Source organism: Apteryx rowi, unplaced genomic scaffold, assembly GCF_003343035.1.
Source record: "Apteryx rowi isolate R43461 unplaced genomic scaffold, aptRow1 scaffold_145, whole genome shotgun sequence".
NCBI lineage: Eukaryota > Metazoa > Chordata > Aves > Apterygiformes > Apterygidae > Apteryx > Apteryx rowi.
In genome coordinates this window covers 711847-735787 of record NW_020447697.1, presented here as the reverse complement: position 1 = coordinate 735787, position 23941 = coordinate 711847, and the positions used below count along the sequence as shown (strand labels likewise).

At 42.5% G+C, this 23941-nt stretch overlaps 1 protein-coding gene across 2 annotated transcripts in view; it reads right to left on the bottom strand.

Annotated features, from left to right (window-relative positions):
* The window catches only part of GALNT13 (polypeptide N-acetylgalactosaminyltransferase 13), a 143826-nt gene that overhangs the window by 69072 nt on the left and 50813 nt on the right, over positions 1–23941 (bottom strand). For both annotated transcript variants that reach the window (XM_026058298.1, XM_026058297.1), the window contains exons 2-5: positions 23675–23843; positions 3076–3242; positions 1160–1367; positions 470–640 (exon numbers count right to left, since the gene is read on the bottom strand). In XM_026058298.1, the coding sequence (XP_025914083.1) occupies positions 470–640; positions 1160–1367; positions 3076–3242; positions 23675–23843 (715 nt within the window). The remainder of the gene's footprint in view (positions 1–469; positions 641–1159; positions 1368–3075; positions 3243–23674; positions 23844–23941) is intronic.

The following is a 23941-nucleotide window of genomic DNA, read 5'->3' as shown; positions in this document are numbered from 1 at the left end:
TACTGTCATCAATTTTATTTTCTAGGCAATAAAAGCATACATTTCAAGGCGTGTAAAGTGTCATTAGAAAATACTTGGGTAAAATGTTCAAAGATAAGCATTTCAGAAATATGTTCTAATACGTGCTTTAAATTACAAAAGAACAATAATGTCTGTAAGCATAAGTTCAACAGGTTATTTGCAAAAAACGAACATGGAGGGAACTCAAATACTTACAGAGCAGATAGCATCTATCTTTATTGCACATTCAAAAGACAATATAGATGAGTTTACTCAGCTCTGATAACTAAATCGCAGCATTAAGGATAGGTCAGACTTTGGTCTTCTATACACTGAAGGGTGTACCACAGCTATCTGACATGTGTTCTCTGATATGATAGCAAAATCTTAATTATTAAATGTTATTATCTACTTAAGCAACTATCTAATAGTCTCAAATATCACGGTACTCTCGATCCATTCTCCTTACCTCACAGGCAAGGTTCGGTCTCCTTTCCTCCTGTCCATCTCTCTCTGGGGAACCGGATACCAGCGAAAATTAAGTTTCCAGTTAAACCCTCCGTAAGTCATATCGGACCCAGCCATGTATTCAAACGTGTCATCACTGATCACGTCGATGATTGGGCAGACGACAGTTTTCCTGTAAGAAAAGATCAGCTCTTTTTAAATAAAATAATTTAATCCATGTAATATGCTAAATATCCCATTCTTCTCCTTTGTGACTTCATTGCAAAAAAAATATATATATTTTTTTGCTAACGCTCAGTGCAGGGCTTCTCTTCCAGAAATCAGGCCATGCAAAATTCACTTATCCCTGTTGTCAGTGGCTTTTTGGAAACATTGACTCCTCGCTGCATTCCTAATAGCTGAAAGCTGCCAACACCTAACCCCGCTCACAGGCTCCCAGCTGAGCTGCCAAATCCTCTCCGAACAGCAAGAGCTCCCGCCGCGCTCACAACCCCCCCCCCCCGCATAAAGCCCGCAGCACTGCTACGAACGCAGCCGGCGGGCTGCTCCGCAAGCACACGCAATACATCTCCCATAAACGACGATAAACTCCAGCTTCCAGGCGCGCAGTTAAGCCGGCAGGGTCTGCGGCTCGGCGGCGAAGCCTCCGCGCGGCTCCGGCGCGGCCGCCCACGGACCTGCCAGCCCTTACCTGTCCTCCTTTATCCTCGCCAGGAGCGGCTCCAGCCAGCCCGCCGTGCATTCGCAGTGCGCGTCGAGGAAAGTTATGACCTGGCCTCTAGAAGCCGCGGCGCCTCTGAGCCGAGCACGGATCAGTCCTGACCTCTGCTCCATCCTGATAATTTTTATCGACACTTCCAAATTTTTCACGTAGTTCTCCAGTGAGGCCTTCAAAAAATCTGCCAAATACAACCAGAAAAATCAGAAAAACAGAGAAAAAACATTTTGTTTCAGCTACGTTCAGCAACTAAGGAGGATTCCAAATATAACCGTACAGTTTACGCGTCATGCTAGTCACTCCACAGATTGCTCCTGCAAAATCCAGCAGTGCATAAACTTTGGCAAACTAAAGGCTGCAGCATGATGCAGGAGATAGATTGTGTCACATCTACAGCTCTTGCGAAGCCCGAGCGCTGAGACAGGGAGGTCTGCACCGCAGCTCGGCCCAGCGCAGCCGTACACGACGCAGTCTGCGCGTATACACAAGCACGTACCTGAACGCTGCATGGAAACAGCACAGAAATAAAAAGATTTTAAACAGTGCATGATCGGTTTCCAAAAATAAGTCAGCAATCAACATCGAGTGCAAAATGATTACACTTCTGCTAATTTGTTAACGGCTAATTACAAATATGGCTATTTTTGATGAATTTCACTGTTTGAGCACTTAAGATTCCTATATACTTTGCTTTAAAAAAAATTTTTAGTCACTTGGTCTAAAGCCTTTCTCTACCTTCTAGCATGAAGAAATATTAAGCCTGCTCATTTTCGGAAGGATGGGAATCCAGGAGGGTAATCGGAATGATGCTGCTGCTCTGGGGGGCAGAAACAAGGGGTGGCTGAACTTGCACCTTCTTTATGAGGAGGAAACAAGGAAACCCGACTGGGTGTGAGCGGTGGGGGGGTGAAAACTAGCTCTGCAGCCTGGGCACTGCTACATTTGGAAATACAGCGTATGGCTCCTCTGCGCTACAAAGAAGCGGCATTCACCCAACACTGTGTTACGCACTGCAGAGAATTCCCTGTCCTCTTCAAAGGTGTTTTTTGTAATTTACCAAAATCTGCAACTTCATAAAAAGAAATATAAAACTAATTCCAACTAAGCACACAGGATGAGACTATTGGATTTTTTTTTTAATCAATTGAGTAATTGCAAATACGTTGTATTTGCCATTAAAAAAAGTTGGTACTTGAAACACCTGGCTATTCCAGGTAAATTTGTTTCTCATTCCATCAATTCCATCTTTAGAATATGATTCCATTTCCAAACAATATCATTTTCAGTTGCAGACCGTTTTGTTTCTAAACCCTGATTTTTTTTTTTTTTTTTTTTTAACATCAAAAAGCCCAATCATTGTTAACTAAAAAAAAAGACAAAACCAAATGAAGTTAACAACATACACTGGCTTTTCGAAACAGCAACGCAAGGAAACTGGCTCAGCCCTGACATGCGGGCAAACTTAAAACACAGAAGAGGGCTGTTTTTTGAGAGGCAGCAAGAGAGACGGAGGCAGAGATGTGCGAGAAAGAATTCTGCCTTTCACAGCGGTAGGAAACGCTGAAATGATACAGGATTGTGTAAAACAGCACTAACGAAATTCCGGCTAGGAGCACCGTATATAGACTGACAACCAAGCTTCTTCTCGGTGACCCTTTGAAAACGTGTTTTAACTCTCCCCACATACACAAGAGCCCGTTTGCTCAGCAAGCGCACCCGGGAAGCAATTACACCATCCCTAGCTTCGTTAGGGATCAAAAGGAAGCGCGTCCGACAGTCCTTCCTGCGGGATCCTCCGTCCTGAGGCTGCAAGGGAACGCGCAAGGCGACTCCCGTCTCGCGTCGCCGGACCCCCCGGCCGGGGCGCAGCGGGAACGGCACCACCATACCTCTCTCGCTGGCATCGTCGACCAGGATGATTTCGGCAAGCAGGTGATGCGGGGACCGGTTGATGACGCTGTGAACGGTCCGCAGCAAGGTGCTCCAGGCCTCGTTGTGGAACACGATAACGACGCTGGCGTTGGGCAGCTCGTCGGCGTAGACTTTTGTCTTGCACCTGCCACGAGGGAAAGAAAAAAAAAAGGGAGGGGGGCGGAAAAAGGGGGCAGAGTTAATCTTTAAGAAAATCTACACGAGGAACGTCTGGAGGAAAACGGGCTTTAGGCTTGCTGAAGAGCATACGCTGCAAATGGATTACGAGTGAGGAATGCTTCTACTTCTCTTTTTATTCACATTTGTCTCTGTTGACACCAAAAGCCTCTGCTGCGACGTCTCTCCTTAGCTTCACAGACAATTGTGCAGTGGGACTACTATCACCTCTGAAGCAAGATTATTCAACTTCCAAATCAGTTCATCCTGCAGATCTTCTATGCACAGCGCCTCAAGCACATCAAGTGATGCGCTGGGATTTGTTGATATGTGATCTGCTCATCAGACAATTAAATCTATTCACTTTGTTTAATTTGGGTCATTTGACTTCAGCAGAAATGGTAAATGCTGGTACTTTGTCTGTATTACAGTATTAAACTACAACAACTAATTGAACTAATTAAATTACAATAAATTTAACTTTTTTTCCGGGCGTTCCTGGAAAGCCGCTTCACTAGTGGAAGGCTGGTTTTGCAAAGCGGGGGTCACGGGCGACGCATTAACTAGGCATCAGCATCGTCAACAACAGGCATTCACATCACAGCTCTGACCCCAGTAACGACATGTGCTACTTTGTAAGATTTTTAGATATATTTTGGGGGTTGTTATTTGTGCTTTAGTGATCAGACAGGTTTCTGTACAAGTTTTTGGATTCCTGCCACAGCCATGAAGCAAGACAAATTACGACAGCATAAACTCCTTCAGGCCATCTGATAATTCCAGTCACTTTGGCTTTTAGAAAAACACAGACTATCACTGGATAGCAATATGCTGGGCTCATCTCAAAAACCAATAAAATTGCAGAGCAGAAGTTCAAGAGATATTTCGTGCTGCATTATGTTTTTTTCTTAAACACGCTAGTGCCTCCTCAGAAAGGAGGTAGCTTTTCACCACAGGAAGACAGTGACCTAAGGACCAAATTGTAAAAAAAACAGCTGATCTGGAACTGGCAAACTGTACATGAATGAGAAGTCATTAGAGCTTGTTAATTATGGGTGCGTGCACAACATAGCTGACTCCTGCACTGGTCACTGGTGTGACTTGACTCTAGGACCATTGGTCCCACGGTGAAAACGTTTATTGCTTGAATTAAAGAAAAAACGTCACCAGCTTGTTTTGCAATAGACCAATCTAAATTGTCATAAATCCGGTCATAAAATCTGGGAACACCGTAACTACCGTATGTCCATCTTCAAAATTTTCACAGTGACTCAACAGCAGTTAACGTACCATAAAGCGAGGAATGCTTCTACTTCTCTTTTTATTCCCGTTTGTCTGCCCAATACCTAACACCAGAGCGCTCCGCCAATTCCTGGCTCGCCGACGCGGCACGCTGCCCTGCGTACAGACTCGCACGGATCCCGTTGTCCTCGGTCCCTTTTCTAGCGCACATCCCGGACGTCTCCGGCGTCTACCTACCCAGCAAGGGCCACCACCCCACCACGAACCCAACACCTTCAACCACCTAGTTACAGACGGACAGAAGAAAGCACGGAGGGCAGGCAGGAGGACTGAAACATCCATTAGGCCGAGACGGGTCTGAACGAGCGGTTTATGGTTTTCCCAATACGCCTTCGTTCTCCGATGAAAGCAAGACGTTAATTAGTTTTCACTGAACTCACTCAAGCAGTTTTCACACGCGTTCGATTCACCTTAAAAGTTAGACAACAAAGACCAGGAGTTATTACAACCACGCGGTGGGTGTATAATCGCTGTTCTCGCTCTGAAGTAATTCACGTTGGCAGTCGCAAGACGCGCAAGGGAAAAACAACCGCGATCCACGCAAACACTGCTAATTTGCAGTGCTGCCTCGCTCCCGGCTGCGTATCGTCGTCTTCGGGGCTGGCGGTTTTGGTGAAACCCGGCTCGGGCGCGGGAAAGCAACATTCCCGCGATCCGGGGCTCCGCAGCGCCCTTTCCCCAGGGAAGCCCAGGTCTCCACCAAGCTCTCTTCCGTGCTCGCAGCGCTCCTCTAACCGTGCCTCAACCCCGCGCAGAGCCACGGCACGCTTCACCCGTTTGAAAGCGCCCGTAAGCGCAGGCAAGATAAAAAAACCTTTCGCTTCCCTTTACCGAGATAATTACAGTGACTCACACCGCCTTTTTTCTCCTTTAAAAGTACAGCACGCACTGAAGAAGCGATAAATAAGTCACCTGCTACTCACGCGCAGCGGTCACGAGCACACGGGCTCCCTCCCGCCATCCCGACACCATTTGCAACGTCTTCTGATCGCTCCACACGTACTAACGCTGGAAACGCTCTCCAGAAAAACCAGCTTTTCCTCATACAGTCATCAGATGTCACTTCATGAATACACAAGAAGTAAATACAGCTGTTTAAACGTGAGGAAAACACATTTTCCAAGATCAATAACATGGAAACAGAGCGAGACTCTACCTATTTACCATCTTTCCCTTCGGCTACGTGTGAATTATGTGAACAGGAACCACTGCACTGTGATTTCCTCCCTTTCAGAATTGTGCTGAAGCTCCCAGTGCAGCAACTCAACACACAAGGTCGCACATGAAAGAAAGCAAAAGACTTGGAGTAAAAAAAATGAGAATAAGTATTATATACTATTTACTATGCACTGGTTTTGAGATGATGCATTTGGGAACAGCTAGAACTGTGTAAAATACATATAGTTTATGTGACCTGTGGGATTTTCATGATTGTTTAGTCATTGCTTGTATTGCTTTATGTTAGTGAAAATAACTATAAAACAATGAAAGCAAAGACTTGTAATACTGATCGCTTGTATGATTCCTATATGCAACCAGATTTACTGTACAGTGAACATAAACCTTCTAAAAACCTGGAAATTTCATTATTTATAATTTTCAAAATTTGTATTAGGACTGACACTCTCTTCTGCACCGTTAGCAAAATAATGATCAAAGAGATCATTTTGTACCTACACATAAAGTATTAAATACCATTCAAGAACAAATCTCTTCCCTCTCACTGTCGTTTCATATTTTTTCCTATTCACCAGCTTTGGAAAGACAATGATAAACTTCAAAAAACAGGTCGCAGAAGGTCACAGCCGACAGAGGGCTCAATAGAGCAAATTTTGGCATTCCTTCTAGCAGGACGGGGGCAGTTTTATCAGCAGAACTGAAAGGTTTGGATGCCAGAGGAGCTGCCAGTATGGTGCTGGCAATCAGTCTGTTACAGGACTAATATTTTTTCTCTGAAGGAAACATGTAAGCGTGTGAAAATGCGAGTAGCCTGTTATTGCAGTGCAGAAAGACGTGCTTCTACTGGCATCGCGGATCCCCAGCGTACGACGCGGCTCCGACTGCGCAAAAGCATCAGCAAGCGCAGATGTCAGAAGATAAGCAGAAACCCAAGTAAACGCCTCACTTCTAATTTGCCTTAATTACCTGTGCTTTCTCTTTTTGCACTTGCTTCAATTTTGCTTCCTCAGGTCTGTCTCTTTTCTCCTGAATTCCTGCCTTTTAGATTCGGTCCAGTTTTGAAACTCATCACGTCACATCACGCTCATTTTGCGGTATCGCAGCCCGCTGCAGGCTTTCCTCCCAGCTGAGCAGGTCTCGAATACTAGTCATCACCTCGCGGCCCCCCAAAACAGCGCTGCGGGAGAAGGGGCCGCGGGAGGGAGGGAGGGAGGGAGGGACACAGACACCCGCTTCTTCTGCCTGCAGTTTATCACAGCAACAAAACCTCAGCGCGCTGCACTTCCCGAGCGCTGAGGACTAACCTGAGCTAATGCAACCACAAACCGGCCGTTCCCCCTAATTCCTGTGCTCTGTCGGCCTCTAGCATTATTGTTCAAATACAACACAAGGTCGTAGCTCAAAAATCAAAAGCGGTATCAAAACATCAGAAAAACTCACCCATAATTTAACAGTAACGTGCATTAAGTAAGACCAGGACTAAAAACTGGAAAACTCAGAAGTGATGAATTCTACCCTTTGCAGTAAGACCCTCTGCAAAACTGCCTGTGAAAAACAGCAACGCTGCAGTTAAGTAAACCACCAAAACCTCAGAAGTTCTACAGAGAACTGAATCAATAAATTTGTTCGTCCTTATATAGCTGTGGTTACCTTCCAGTAAACTTACTGTCTTGCAGTTCTTGTGTCATCTTAATTTAGTACCATCTCCAGGTATGTTAATTTCCACAAACACACAAGAATTATTTTACACAAAATGGAAGGGTCCACCTTTAAATAGCTTATCACATTCCCACAGTAGTTATACTGGGTTTCCTTCTAGAATTAATAAGCATTGAATTTAATTTTAAATGTATATGAAAGGCCAAAGATAGAAACAGAAGAAACAACACTTATTTATAACATATACTAAAACAACTCCATGCATTTAAATGTATTCTTATTTGGGAAAAATCTCTCAGATGACAATTCTTAGGAAAACTTTTATCAGTTCTCAATGTCCTCAGGAAAACTAGAATATTAATAATTTTTAAATGTTAGTATTTTTAACTTAGTGCTCTCAGCCACCAGGATTTGAGGTTGGCGAAGGAAGCGAGAACAGCTGAGCGTGGGATGGCGCCGGAGGAACCCGCGGGAGGAGCAGGAGTCCAGGGGAACTCTCATCCGGCGGCGAGGAAGAAGCGGACCCTCAAAAACCAACTACGCCCTTGATCCTCCTGCATCCAGGGATGGCGGTTTAAAAGTTGTCCTAGGGATACAGCACTTCAGTCAGGTATACAGCCCAGGTACACAAAACTGCCTAAAGCCTTCCAAAAGTTCACGCAGGCGTATAGATTAGTGCCACAGAGATTTTCTCCCAGTGGAAGGAAGACTCGACAGGACTGATGGTTCCCAGCAGACCATGATCCAGCACGGCCAGGCCACCGCTCTGCCATCAGGAACTGCCCGGCTCCACCTCCCCCTGAAGCTTAATCCTCCTTCCTCTTCCCAATGAAGAAAAGAGAGGGCAAGATATGCCCTGGAAAAGATGTGAAACTGCTTATTATTATAGATTATTATAGATTATAGATCTATAGGTTTATATAGATATATAATCTATATAAATATAGATTATATTTAACCTTATTTTGATACTCGCAGACGATAGTTACGGCAGCCTAGGTGTTAGTTAGCGTAGCTTAGTCCTTTGGAACGACGCATATTCTGTTAACGTACTACTTTAAGGCCCCGTTGCGGTGACAAGACTGTAGATCACGAGTTAAAGGAATCTGTCTTTTCATCGCAAAAGGCTCCACGGGATCACACAGCAATGTCAGTTTTGCCTTATAAAGAACCAGGTCTGAAGATCTCAACCGAAAAAAAGTCCCTGGGATTTTTCAGCCTAACAAGGTTCAGGTGGGAAGCAAGTACAAGGCGCCGTCTCGCTCTGCTCCCAGCTCGGCCAGGCTCCTTCGTGCCCAAGGAACCACTTTTCCATCAGTCAGAGACATCTCCTGAGCCCTGGATGCCCCCAAGGTAAAACACAGCGACAGCCCAAGACGTGTCTATCGGCACAGACCACTAATACTGACATCTCCGGCACCTACAACTGCTCTTACTCAGTCACACGACCTCCCCAACATCCCCTCGTGGCTCTGCGGCGGAAGAACAGAAATTCAGGCCTGCCCTCTGCTATTACGGAACACGGAAAGCCTGGAATCTGTCATTTCTCGTTACTCCCCACGCCGGTACCCTCTGACGGCATCGGCGCGCAAGGACCGAAGCGTTTGCTATTACTCACCGTTGCCGAGATGGATGCACCGCTGCTTGGCAAAGCTGGCAGCAAGTCTCACTTCTTCATCTCCCTTACGGAACCGAAACGACACGCTATCATCACATTCAGATACCTCGCAATATGCCAAGGCACAGGAACGTGTACTGATCATATGCCGAGGCGCATCACGACACTTTACTCTACGCCAACGGCCCGTAATGTATGCTATTTGCGCTTCGTTGTATGCGGCTTTCAAGCGCACGCTTGTATAGCGCGTTATTTCCAGTGGGATTAACTGCTGGTATCCACAGGAATGTTCACACAAAGTTGAATTCAAAAATGTTTGCATCTTCCTCCAATCTTGAGCATGACTTACAAGCATAAGGAAAGGTGCACTGATTTCAAAGATACTCTGACAAAACAGTAGTTCATTCAGCGTTCGATAATAACGGAAGGCCATTCGTCCTGGTGTCGCTCCACAACGACAAAAAGACCAAAATCACCGTCTCCCTTCGGCGATGCTGTCCCGAAACCCCGAGGACACCGCGGGTGGTGCTGGCAGAACTCCCGCCGTTGCACCTACTGCAGAGATTGCCCAAACCTCTCCAGACAAGGTCACTGGGGCTGCGTTCTTGCTGAAGAACGCATTCAGGGAATGCTCCCGTGCCCCAGCTCTCCCTTCATAACTGTCAGTGTGCCACATTCAGATCATCTCACTGTGTTGGGCTTTTTTTTCCTAAAAATTGCACTTTGGAATATAAGTTAACTACTTGCAGTAAGCAGTAATCTCTTTCTAAGCGTGCGATCTTGCACTAAGGTAATCCTATTGCTTAAAACACAGTTTTCTCCTATGTAGTTTATACAAAATCGGTAAGATACTTAGGGAAACTGAAACCGCTATAATGAAATATATGGTACAATATTATGAATGGAAGAAAAGACTATGTGAATGTTTGAATTCCCTGCCAGAGTAAGAGACTCCAAAGACTTAAGCTTGATCAGTAGTGTCTCCCCTTTCCCACAGCCACACGCAACCCTTAACTCCCACAGGAGCAGCAGAAGACTACTTCTGGCAGCTATAGGGAGAACTATCACCTTCAACCAAGAGAAATAAGGAAGTATCATATAATAGATTCTGCTGCAGCATTTCAATACACACAGGTTTAAACCCCGTTTTAATAAATACAGTAGGAAAAATTTCATACATGACTTAAATTGCACCAGTTCATATTTTAAACTGAAATTTATGCAAATGAAAGGTAAATAGAAAATAATTGAGAAGGAATTTATTTCACTTAGTGGAAAGTGGAATTGTAAAGGAACTGCATCTGCATTGTCTTACTGAATTTTATTGCATCAAAACACTCCAAAGCTAATCATTTTTTATATCCAGCAGATGATGGATGAGAAAATGTGTCATGAAAATTGCTCTCTGGTGTTTCATTACAAAGTATAAATAGGTTTGCAGTTTATAAGAACAAAGACCCTTCACTCACACCTTCAGCAATCACTGTTCATAAAGCTTCGAGTGTAGCCTTGAATATAACATCTTCCATGGGGATTTTAAACCCCAAATACTGCTTTAATGTTCTAGAAGTTACTTCAGAATTCATTTACTAAAAACCCCAAATTCTTTCATGTTTGAGGAAGAACACAGTAACACAGAAAAAGTATTATTAAAAGCAAACAACAGAGGACTATACTACAGGCCCCTTCCCAATTTCTCCACATTTAAAAAAAAAAAAAAAAAAAATCAAAGAACTGCAATTCTTAAGTCTTTCAACAGTAGCTAAGGGGATTTTTACCTTATCCTTAAGTGGGAGTATTACCATACCTTAACTTGATGAGGTCGAAAATGTTAGCAACTATTATTTGGCTAGCAGCCTAAAGCAGGGCAAATCTGTAATGGAAAACATACTTAATCAGACAAGACTTTCTGAATGGCTTTTGGGAATTAATTTTGTTCCATTTCCAGTGCTATTGTTGATTATATCATTTCTGAATTTTCTTTGAAATTCACCAAATTATTCTCAAACTTCCTCTAAATTTTATCATATTTTTCAAAATGTTTTAGAAAGTATTAAACTTGAACTCCAAAATCTCTCTCTTCTATCTGCAGTAGAGGAAACAAGAACAAGGAAATCATCCAAATTATTTTCATACGCTCCACATATGCCATTTTGCCTGTCACAACTTGTCTGTCACAGAACTGACTGGAGGCTGATTTTGATGCCGCGTGATGATCTGCAGGAGCTAGATGTGGAGCCCCCAGCTACGGGTGGGGGGGGGAAATTCTGCATCACCTCAAGCAAAGTAAGAGCAGCGACATACTCTTGCGCCACAGTCACTTCGTTTTTCATTTGACGTTCGCTAACAGGCGCAGGGCGCTCTTCAACGCTGTGCTTCCCAAAGCAGGGAACTGACGGGGTGGACTCGGGGCTTCCTCCCTCCACCGAACTCCCGTCAAGACGGTGACCGCAGCAAACCAAACAGGTCCTCGGACGTGCCAGGTCCTCCAAGCGTACCCAGGCACATCCCTGCTCCTGCTGTCATCCGCACACAGGAATCTGACTGTCTTTATTAACTGCCAACAGTACAATTTTGTAAATTCCCAAGCGCTAGTATGGTATTACGAAGCCATTCAATGCTCATTCTACCAGGATTTCAGTACTGCTTCGTGCCAGCCAGACACACGCTTCAAAGGCTTTTGGAGCTCCTAAAACACAATAATGCTGTTTTCAAAATTCAAAATGGTTCTTTCCAGTCCACAGGATCTACCAAATAAATTACTGGGCAGCCATTTGGAGAAGACTTTCTTACTGTGTTCTCACTCCTAACAGTCATGCACACATTTTAAACATAGCTAACGGGATAAGGTAGACAGTTGCATCCTTCTCCGGATGAACGCACGTAAGCAAGTTGGAGGACAGCTTCCATTACGGAGCGGCACAAACTAGGAGTGTGAATTGCCTGTTGAGGTTTATTTCCTAACGTTCCCACAATCATTGCAGATCACCTCTTTCTAACAATGTGAATTTTCTCTGTGTGCTACCAACATTTTTAAAAAACAAGACCACACTGTCAGCAGAGTGAAACAGCTTCCCAGAAGGGGAAATAACCTGATATTATATCCACCGTAACCAAATGCAACAAAACAGATGCTTACCTTAGGATGTGGCCAGAGTTTCTGCCACAGGGCCAAGATTGCCTTGGAAGTAGAGGACTGCCTTTATTCCGACCAGAAATACAGACAAGTTGGAAGCAAATAAGAGATTTCTGTTTCTCTGACTCTTCAGCAACCCCTTTTTATTGACATAACTGATGCTCCTAAAAGCAAAGCAGTTATTAAAGTAGAATCATACTGCTGTAGGCTTCATAAAAAAGGAAACAAGGAAAGACAATTCATTGGGGAATGCCAGTTGCATCCTTCTGCAAAACATAAGCCCTAAAAAATCAGCAACAAGCTCAACTAGACTCACAGGAATCTGGTGCAGTAAGTGTCTTCCTGCACTTGCTGCACTTTACTCACGGCTGCAATTTGGCGAGCTGTTACACAAGCACACTAATTGCTGTTCTAACTGGGATCAGAGTTCGTCTTGAAGCTGATGGTCTCCTCTTACCACCTGTGGTTCACACCGCTGAGCTGCCTCTGAGTGCAGGCACTGTCGTCCTTGGGGGTGTCACCGAACACGACGCAGCGCTCCAGGACACACTGCGCCAGAGCTCCAAGGGACCCAGCCGGAGCAAACCCAGAGCAAAGCCCTGGGACGCTCGCAGAGCCGACAGCAGGGCCTCAGCACCCACGGCTTTGCAAATGCACTTCTGGAGTGCACCGCCTGCTAACGCAAACCCAAAGCAAGAGCAAGGTCGGTCCAGCCACAGGCAGCAACAGCAAATCCAGACGGGTAAGAAAATACTCTGCATTTCAAGGAGATCCTGACTGCTGTGATTATTATTTTCTTCAGATCTAGGAGATCTGGACAAAGTAGAAGATTATTATGCTCATCCAAAGAGGGCGGTTTCCCTTCTGCAAGCTTTGCTCGCGCAAAGGCAGGTGCTGCAGCACTCACACCGCACAGCGCAGAAGACCTCTCCGCACTCGCGGGCAATGGCTCGTGAGGGTCTGCCAAAACAAACTTGTACTGCTGACCGCGTTGCACAAGTAGCATCCAACAACCCGCTGAGCTGAGGTGGCCATTGCTCGTCTTAGTGCCCGTCCTCTCCAAAAATAGCGTAACAGTATGGTGCAACCATGAAGGACCCATATTTTAGTAAAGAAACTAGGATTAGTTGCCTTCTTGTTGCTGAATATAAATGCAGGCTCTTCTCACTTCTGAACTTAGAGAACTGATTCCCACATTTTCCTTACAGGCATGTACCAAAGTTTAACTTCGTTCCCAGCAACAACTGGTTGGGCCAGCAGCTGTAATCGCAGTGAACATCGGTTTCCAGGCCTGGACTTGCCAGGCAAAGGGGGACGGCTCGACACGAAGGAAGCAATTTCATGCCTGAAGAGCCGTGCACCGTTAAATTAGAAAATCGAGTTGCAGCCACTTCACAAGGGGGATGCTGCTGCCTCACAGGATCGCAGGCAGTCTGCTACATACGTGTAGTACACATATACATGTGGTATACCTATACGTGTAGTACACATATACGTGTGGTACACATACTGCCCTGGAGGACGACTTCCTGAAAGAAAAGCAGAACTGCTGCAAGATGGATCTAACAAATATAACCCTTTTTTTTTAATAATACGTCTTTTCCCAAAGTGTATACCACATGAGGATAAAATACCCAACAGTTTAGCTTATCAGCGTTACATTACTTAGGGGATTTACAGGAAACTAGGAACATGCTTACCCTTATAGCATGGATACCCTTGACATACTTTAAAATGGTGCGACAGCAGTACAGTTTTAAAAGATAAGTAAGCCAGGCAAATCAAGATCCTCAATTAACCACCTTCACAGTTCCCATGCCACCCGCATTTTCAGCTCTTCCCTCAGATACTGCAATGTCAGCTGCCCTGCAGTCTCCTGGGGACGCAGAATGACGGGAAGCCACCGAGGCTGGCTTCCAAGACAATCTGCAAATTTGTGACTAGGAAAAATATATATCTGCCAAAGAAAATTAAAGGAGTATGTTGCAGGAACACTGAAATTAATAACATTTTGTTTATGTCAACCTATTTTATAAAAATGTGAAATCATTTATTAATATTTAAAGGTCATTAAAGTCATTAAAAGTCATTACAGTCATTTTTAAGCCACCAATAAAGTCTTTTTTTTTTCTTTTTGATCCTGCTTTAGATCAATTCTTTATCAAGAAGATCATTCTTTATACTTTGTAGAGCAATTTATTTGTGCTTCTCTAATAAGGTCACTATCCCAAATTGACAGCAGTGCTGTCAGGAACGGAAGTTTGTTTTTAGCTGTTTTGACGCAAAGCAAGCAGTTGGCAGTTCTGTTACACAACCGTATCTGCTCCTGTAACCGCCCCGCTCCAAAGCAGACTGCAGTCCGCAGGAGACTGCGTGTCAGCAGAGAGTAGACTGCTGTTCCTGAAAATCAGACTCTTCGGAAGTTCACTGAACTAAGGACATCTTCAAAGAATTATCTGTACTCCTAAGCGGCTCCAGGAGACCAAGCAGCGTTATAATATTTCATGCAATAGTCACTATATTATTTCTAAAGCCAGAAGATTCATGTATATCAATATGTAGAAATAAATGTCATTACTAATTATCAAGAATTAGGTTAACAGCCCAAAGCACTTATACACTTTCTAGCTGAAATCCTTTCCATCTAGCTGCATTTCTGTTCCTTTGGTGCACCTCCATATGCACAGAAATTTTGTTCATTTTTAGATTAATAGCAGTAAATGAAGCCACTTCAAATGAAATGAGTTGTTCAAAAATATCCCTAACGAGTATTCACATTTTCTTCTCTTCTTCCACATGGGTGCTTTGCTGATGGTGTTTGAATCAGAAATCTTTCCTTTGTATCTGTGGCCGTTCTATCGCATACAGTAGGCTTCACTTGGGCCATATATAATATTTTTTTCTATAACTTGCTCATTCCTTGTTAAAAATGCAAATAGCTAACTGCCACTGATGAGAAGGAGCAATCCTGAGTGTAAGAATCCAGTGGATAGCTCCTGTTTCAGCACACGGGGAGTTGAGAGCTCAAAAATTAGGAAATAAGTTAATGAGAGTGCAGGCTAATAGAGGAAGGGCTACAATCATTTCTGGAGTTTCTTTCCACATCTGCTGGAAGTGCTGGAGAACTGGACTCATGTCAGCTCGATGCAGAAGCGCCGGAGCCCCGCACGGCGCCGGGCGGCCGGGGCCTGCCGGCAGGGATTCCCGCTCCCAGGCGGGCGCCCGCGGAGCCGGCGCTCAGCCCGCAGCAAGGGTGGCAGCAAGAACGGCTCTTCTGAACTTCATCCCAGCAAGACTCATTTTGTCATAACGACTGATGGTACAAGACAAATGGATTGGATGTGAACATCACAAAATGGAGCAATTTACCTGGAGTTAAACTGTGCAATATTCCTCTTAGCACGGCTATATTCCATGAAGAACAAACAGCGCTCTAGCCAAAAAGATCTAATCAAAGCTTCCTACCCAATAACATGTATTTTGAGGTACTAAAGAGTTTCCACAAATGGGTTTCACAAACATTTCATAAAGGAAATTTTCACAGCCAGTGACATGACTTTTTCCAGAGCCTTCCCCCCACATTGGGACCACACATCAAGGTCTTGATCTTTAAAAGCCAACATAAAACCACGGCACTGAGTTTAAGCCATGATTATAATTCAGAAAAAGGTGAGGCTAGGCAAAACTAATAAAAAACCTGCTTTACTTATGAAACTTCTATGCACTTTGCCTCCCAGGAAGCATATGGGAGAAGTTCTTTGTGTGTTGCCTAGTACATATATTTTATTGGACTATGAGTGGAAAGAGTCAATCTTATGAACAGAGATAATTTATTCATAAATGGCTCTCATCTTTAGCAGTAACTGATTTTTAATAAATGCCTGTTTTCATTATAGAAGCTTTGCTAATATTCCTGTACTTTCTATAATGAGTGGTATCAGTAACAGCGTTTTTGGTATACTATGCTGTCATGTCTTAAATTGAGAGGCCCTGTGAATATGAACTGTATCACAAACTAAGACAGCAAATTCCTACAAACTTTGCTGTGACATCTCTTTTCAAGTCAAGCAAATAACATAATGCATGCCAAATGAGCTACAGAAAAACATGTACTGAAAAAATTTGCCTCTCATAATAGCCAATTAAATATGCAGTGAGAGCAATATATAGGATGGTTCAGATACCAGAAAGAAGCCCGCAAAAATCTCAATCATAAAAAACCTTGGAAACTGTACTGACTACGAACATAAAGCATTTTCTACTTGAATTCTCCTTCCAGATTTACAAAAACCAGTTCTGAATCTCTCCCTCAATTTCCCACCTCAAAATGTCAGAAACAAGGGCCAGCCTTTCATAACTCACATCACATGTACCCGCGATTCAGGACAACCCAAAACACCCACCAACAGATAACCATTATTTTCACATTGTAAAGAGCATTAAAGCAACAGTTGAACATTTTCAGTTGTTCAGCAAGTACGCTGAACCAAATTAAAAGAATTAAAAAAAAGATGAAAAATTAATGTTCAGAAAATCACTGACAGTTTAGGTGAAAAAAGTAGCACCCTTTTATTTATCATCTTTTAAAAAAGAAGTCCAGAGTGAAACATCAAGTAACTCAAAGAAAGAGCTTCTCTACCATGAAGTTTTTGAGACATGATGTTCTTACAAAATTGCAAATATGGTTTAGTCTTGTTTTCTGTGTTGTCCAGAAGACACTGAACATTCTTACAGAATTTTACTTTTAAGCAACATGGATGTATGACAAATTAAAGTACTCCCTCCCCCAGTTATGGACAAACTTCCTTATAGATTTAACTTTGGAAACTCATGCTGAAGGATAACTTTAAGTGCAGCTTTTTGTAATCAGAGCAAAAAGACTAAATATTCTTTACTGTATTGCTCAGAAAACTTTATTGCTTATTATGAATATATATTGAAATGACGTAATGGATTCTCTTATTCTCATCAGAAGTCAATAAACACACTGTTATGATAAATCTTGTCCTACTACTCAGAAGTTGCGATAGAGTCAAGGTCAGGCAGAAGAACTGACCACAGCCTACTGTAACTTTTCAGAATCTGAAGAGATTTGCAGATAATGGTAAAGGTTCACAATGCAAATATACATACTGTAAGGTGTTATTTTACATGCTAAGTAAAATTACATTTTGATTCAATACAACATATAAAATGTTGTAATTATTTATAATGGGCATAAACAAATTATGTACATCCAAGACTGCTGTTTCAATAAAAACCTTCTAGAGCAGAAAAATAAAACCTGTTTTTTTCTTACATGAGGTTTTTTTTGATCAGAAAAGGTGGGCATATTAGCGCACACACACACACAGAGCAGCTAAATCAAACCTACATTTAAATGGTAAGAAAATCTGATTCTAATGGACTTAGCAATTTGTAGAATACAACCTTATTCATGCAGAAAAGATGGAAGAAGGATTTCTTTCCTTGCTGGAGAAAATACTTAAGAGATAAAATTAAACGTTGCTATGTTGAATTAAACTGCTTTAAGGTTTGATCAATAGGTACTTCAAATTCGACCTTAAAATCTTGAAGATGGCAAGTAACAACGGAAACTCAAGCACTGCAGTGATATTCTTTGGCAGATATTACATAACACAATGTGATATAAGTTACAACCGTTATGATGACGGTCACGTTTGTTAGCTAGAGTTATAATGTCAACACAGGAACAGAAATATAATGGAATTCAGTCATATTATTTCTTTACAGCACAAAAGTGGTGCATTTTCCGATCTCCTGATGAGAGACCTCATTCCTACTGAAGCCAACAGCAAAACACTCACTGACTGCACTGAGGTCAGGACTTCACACCAAGTCTGCTCACAAACATCCCTGCTTGGGAAAAGAAGGAGATGAGACAGAGAGACCCCTTATTTCCTAAAACTGTAAATTTCTCATTAGACATTCAACTCAGAGTTACCTGCCTTCCTTCAACGGATAAAATTAGGTCAAACTTTCTTAGAAATCACAGTTTTTCCTCCGGAAAAAATCTTCCTCATCGTACAAACAGAAGTACTGGTTGCTGTTTAAACCTAGCATTAGCTCAGTCATCAAACCTTGAATCGGAAATGAAGAGTCAAAACATTGCAGGAGCTGTTCTGTGTGTTAGTGTCACAAAATTAACCTAATGTTCCTTCAGATTTTTTTTTTTATTCTTGAATAGGTGTTTCAGACTCTTATTATGAGATTTACACAAACTCACACGCACACCATTTGTCACAGCACTACTTCAACCATTTGGAGGCACAGAAAGAGCAGCAATCCCCAACAGGGAGAGCCCTGGTATCCAGGGGTGCTCGAGATCTCCCAGGGTGGAAGAGGAATAGCAAACTACGGAAGAGAGCAAAATGGGCTGATCAGCCTCTGCAATCCTTACCTTAACTTTGTACATCTTAGATTGACTTTCCGAAGCACACGTAAACTGCTACGTAGATAGCAGCAGCCTTAGCAAAGCAAGAGAAACCTCCACATCCAGATCAAGAGGATGAGATATAATTGTCTGCACGCGTAAAAAAGAAAGCGAGGATCAAACCAGGAAAAGAAGTGAGGAAGACCAGGACGGGAACAGAACGAGAATAGATTAGCTTGATAGATACGAGAGAAGCAGGAAACAAATGAACATTCTCCAAGACATCGCCTAAAATAAGTATGACAGGATGTCCCCCGTTGTTGTCTATATATAATGGCACTATTCTGGTGTATGCTCAGTAGATTTTATCAGCAGACTATCTAGCCTGACCAGCAGCTTGCCTCTGACAAAATACCAAATATCCTCCAGTCAGATCTCAGCAGGAACAGAGCCCTAGCAAAGACATGAACACAGCCAAAAGAAAAAAAACAGGGAAAAATACCCCACACCAGTGAAACAGCTACCACTTCAGTGTACCACTTCCCTTTCATTTCCATTTCCCAAGAGCAACCCCAATGATTCTGGCAAGAAATATACCATAGCATAACTGAAGAACCAATTCCTAAAATGAGAAATATTAGCAAGACTTCTGCCTTCTTCTCGGGTTCCCCGTTTCTCATCAGAATTCTTACGTCTGTCTGCAGACATTCAGTAGCTGCATGGACATATTACAACACATAAATCTAAATAACTCTAGTAGAGATATAGAGACAGTGAGAATTTTCACCAGGCAATGACTCTTAGTATTTAGGGTTAATTCCCTGTTCAAAATCGTACAACCATCTAAACCCAAGATGAATGGGTAAGCCGAGTTTATATTTTTGTTGAAGACAGGGTGTGGGAAGTCAATACCTGCAGACACATCATCTCCTGCTTTACGTCCATACTCGACACCACGGACAGCAGGGAGAGGACATCATCGAGAAAAAGGCATTCGGCCTCTTCCCCAACATCTCAGTTTTAAACTGACCAGAAACCGAAGGTTGCTCCATCTGTCACAACTCCTGCCAGTAACTCTGCTTCGCCTCTGCCCAGGAGGCCGCTGCACAACCCCTCTGTCAAACGAATCTTTAATTGCTTGCTTAGGCAGCAAGAACGGAGAATGCAACTTAATGGCATGGGATATGTTCAGAGAAAAGTGAAAATGCCACTTACTTACCCTCAATGAAACACTGACATGTGACAGACACAATAAAAAGGTCAAGTCATGCCAAGAGTTAATTAGTTTTGTGTACACGCCCTTCATTCCTTTAATCCCCCGACATCGTTACGGAAATGGAGAACAGCTTGGCCCTTTCCCTGTGCACAACCTGCAAATAACTCAGTGGCGACACCAAGCTCCGTCAGGCCGATGCCCTTCCCGTGGCGTCCTGCCAGCGACTTCTCTTCTGCACTTGCGTCCTGCCCAGCTCCTACTCCCCTTTTTCTTACATCCTATAATTAGTTTATCTTTTCCTGATGATCTTCCAGCAAAGTTTTATCCCTATGACCTCAAGTTTCCTACTGCATTCAGTGCAGCTGCTTCAAAGCCAATACACTGCCGTAATGTATTTATACCTCGATACCACACGTTTTTATCAGCTCATGATAACTAATAACATAGAAGTGTACACAGATTATTATGAATGTCCAACTCGACCGCATGTCCAGCGAGAACATTTATTTTCTATTGATCTAATTCTGCCACAATAACGCAGGCAATGAAAATAAAACTTTCTGGCCTCTGAAAAAAAGCTTTCATTTGTAATGTGAAAAGTGTACTACGACACCCAGTGAAATCAGATGTAAGCCCACGTCTCTCCATGTCAATAAAAATATGTCTTCCTGTCATACGCTAAATATATTAACCATGAAATCATATTCCTCCTTAGTAGAAAAGCATTATAAATTAGCATCCAGAACAATTTAATACTCCCCAAAGACAGAATATGTACAGTAAGCATCTGTCTGAAGAGGAAAATATGAAAATAAAATGATTTTTTTTCCAAATCCTAGTACACTTTGTCTTTTCAACAAAGATAGAAAATAAAACTTCTTTTCATCAAGGAAATGTATTTAGACAGACTTCTTCCAGTACTGAATAGCTCATCTCCCTTAGACTGTGCGTAGCTATTCATTAAGTTGAACATTTTACATGGTTTCCCCCCCAACTACTCCTCACAGGGAAAGGAAGACTTTCCAAAACCTCCCCTCTCAGAAAGTCGAGGAGAGCCCCCGCGCCGGCTGCAATCCTTCCCCGCCGACTCGCCAGGAGCCCCTCGGCCCGCTGGCGAAAGGCAGGCGACGGACAACGCACCTGCAACAAGCAGTGATGCTTGGCTGGTCGTTCCACCACGTGAAACGCATCTTCCCTGGCAATGATCTACGGGGTTGTTTCACGGACGTTCGGCACCACCGAATTACGAGTGACCATGCCCTGGAGGCGTGTTACCCACACGGTTTGTGAATAAGCTCTACTGTTAGAGTTTTGCTTTTGCTTCTGTTATTTGCATGTATTTACAAATAAAATCCTGGGAATTTAATTTCAAGCCAAACAAAATAAACACGATTTCAGCTAAGTGACATTCAGTTTAAAAAGTAAACATAACAGGAGATTTTAGAAGACCTGACAACTTGTTTCTATTTAGTTGTGCTTATATTTCTCTAACATTATATTTGTTATAAACTACAGTAACTATAATTCAACAGTAGGATACAATATTGTGCTTAAGGTGACATTTTAAAATGAGATGAAATATACAGTATTTTTAGTGATTTATGGCTATAGCTTTAGCGATTTATATGCCATAGTTTTCATAAATCCTGAAAATGCTCATGTGCATAAATCAATTCCTGAGCATATATTAAAGATTTCAAAAAGTCTGTCATTAAATTATTCATATTGCAAGCTTGAGCCAATCAGTTTGAATAACGAGCATTAAGGCAGACCTGAGAGCCTAGAGAAGATAGAACAACACAACCGATCTCTGCACAGCTGCAAACAGACGGTCCTCGAGACGCGTGTGCTGTTCAGACAAGCTTCCTCATCTACTCGGAGAGCAGCTTCTTCGTAGGGTCTCAGGCCTTTTAATTCCTGCATCATACTGAAAACACATGGGGCACATAATGTGTATTTAACAGGCAGGTTGTTTTATTTAGTTTTTAGTATGCTTCGCAGAAAGAAAAGGTATTTTATACATACCAGCAATTAAAGAATAGGTATCAGTAATCCTAACTGCATTTCCTAACTGCATCGAATTCATTTTTGTTTAAGCAGCAGCAACAGGGGAGGCAACACCATCCAAAACAAACAGTCAGAGAGAGAGGTCACCTTCAAAAGTGTCCCTAGAGAAACGGAAAGTTCCCTGACAGCCAGAAAGGAGTGGGATCTGAAGTCAACAGAAGCCATTTAAGAGAGTATTTTGACTGAATGTTTTATTTATGTGTAAACATATGATTATCAGACCATTTAGGTAGCTAAAGGAGAATAGGCCAAAAACAGAATTGGAAAATATAAAAGTCAGTGAGCACTAGGTTTCTCTAAAGCTGAACTGGAAAAAAAAAAATTTCTCTAAGTACTTACTTCCAAAAGTAGGTTAGTCTAGACAATCCTCCATCCATGTAATTTCAATTAAGGATTCTTAGGAGAATGCCGCTTTATCCAAAATTTTGAAGTTAAAATATAAAGGGCTTGATATTCTACTCCATACACTAGCTTTAACACTGTTACTGGGGGACGGGAGGGAATTCTCCTTCCAGTCTTCTCCCCAATGTCACAGATGTCAGATACTACACATTTCTGCTCCCACTGTTTCCCTGAACCTTCTACATGTAGACTGACTGCTAAAAAACAATACACAGCAGAGAACAATACCTTTATTTTAGTACCATAACTTGTTACAGGATCTTTAGATAACAATCGGAATCCCTATTTAAATGAAAATAAACATGCATGTTTGCAGTTTCACATCAAATACACATCTAGAAACAAGCACAATTTCGTTTGTAATTCCACTAAAAATAATCCAACTGACTTAAGGAAACACTCCTCCAAACTCTTACACAGTCTCAAAGCCACTACAGGCAAGAGGTTCTACTCAGAGATGGTGATTATAAATGACTAGCCTTCAAAAAAGAAAAAACCCCAAAGCTTCAGTTTTTTTTTTTTTTTTTTTTTAAATCAACACAAACCATTTTGAAAAACGTTGTATAAAATTCTGATTACTCAAGAAAAGCCTATGGATAAAGTTCAAACAAACCTACGTACTGTAAGCTAGTTTTTGATAGTGTTTTCTTTTTATCGACATTAGAATGTCGATGTTCAAGTGCTGACAGCACAATTACAAAATTTTATAGAGTGGTCATTGATGTTTTTATTATTTTAAAAACTTAAAAATGAATAGCTTTCCCTGAAAAAAAAAAAGCCAAACAGATGGCATTTTGTTATGTGCCCTAATGTGAACTGATTACTATACCTTGATAATTTGCAGCAATTCACAATAGAAATTGCATAGGATATTAACATGTGTAATGCAGTAACTTTTTTAGTTAAAAAAAAAGTTTGTATTGAAAGTCAATTCTAGAAGTAATAACAAAAAACAAAATATAGCTATCTCAGCACTTTTTTTATTGTCTTAAAATAGTTTATTTTAAAAAAAAGATTATGATTGAGCATGCACCTGTTGGGACTTCCTGCAACTTGGTACAAAAAGAATTATTAGAGGGATCACTTTTTCCCACAGGGACAGGAACTGTCAGCCAAAAGCAACACAGATTTCCTAGTATATGTCACACTCGTCTGTTGATAGTGATAAAAAAAATACAAGAAATTTGTTCTAGAAACTCTAGAGGTGCACGCACACACCTACACACCTCTTCCACAGCGCTCACGTACAGGCACATCTGCACAGATTTAATACATAAACAAACCGGGGCATTTTCAAACCGCTTCTTTAGGTCACCACGGATAGCCGCGGCTTCACCTCGAGACGACGCTCTGCATCACGCCTTGCAACCAGCCGGGCGCAGCGCGGCCCCGCGTGCCGGGCGCGATCCCGTGCCCCGGACACTCACCCTTCCAGCCGCACGTCGGGCAGGCTCCTGTTGAGGGCAATCAAGTCGCTGGCCATCAGGTTAAACTGGTTGATTTTAAACAGCTCTTTCATCTTCTCCTGGTCGTCCTTAGGAATGAGGACAGCCTTGCCCATCTCTCCAGGTCCTTCCTGGTTTCGAGAAATGACAGCTGTAACACAAGACAGCAAAAAGCCCACTTTTAATATGCGAATGCTGGTTTTATTCTTCACCAACAGGGTTCCTGAATTTTTGGTATTTCATCAACAA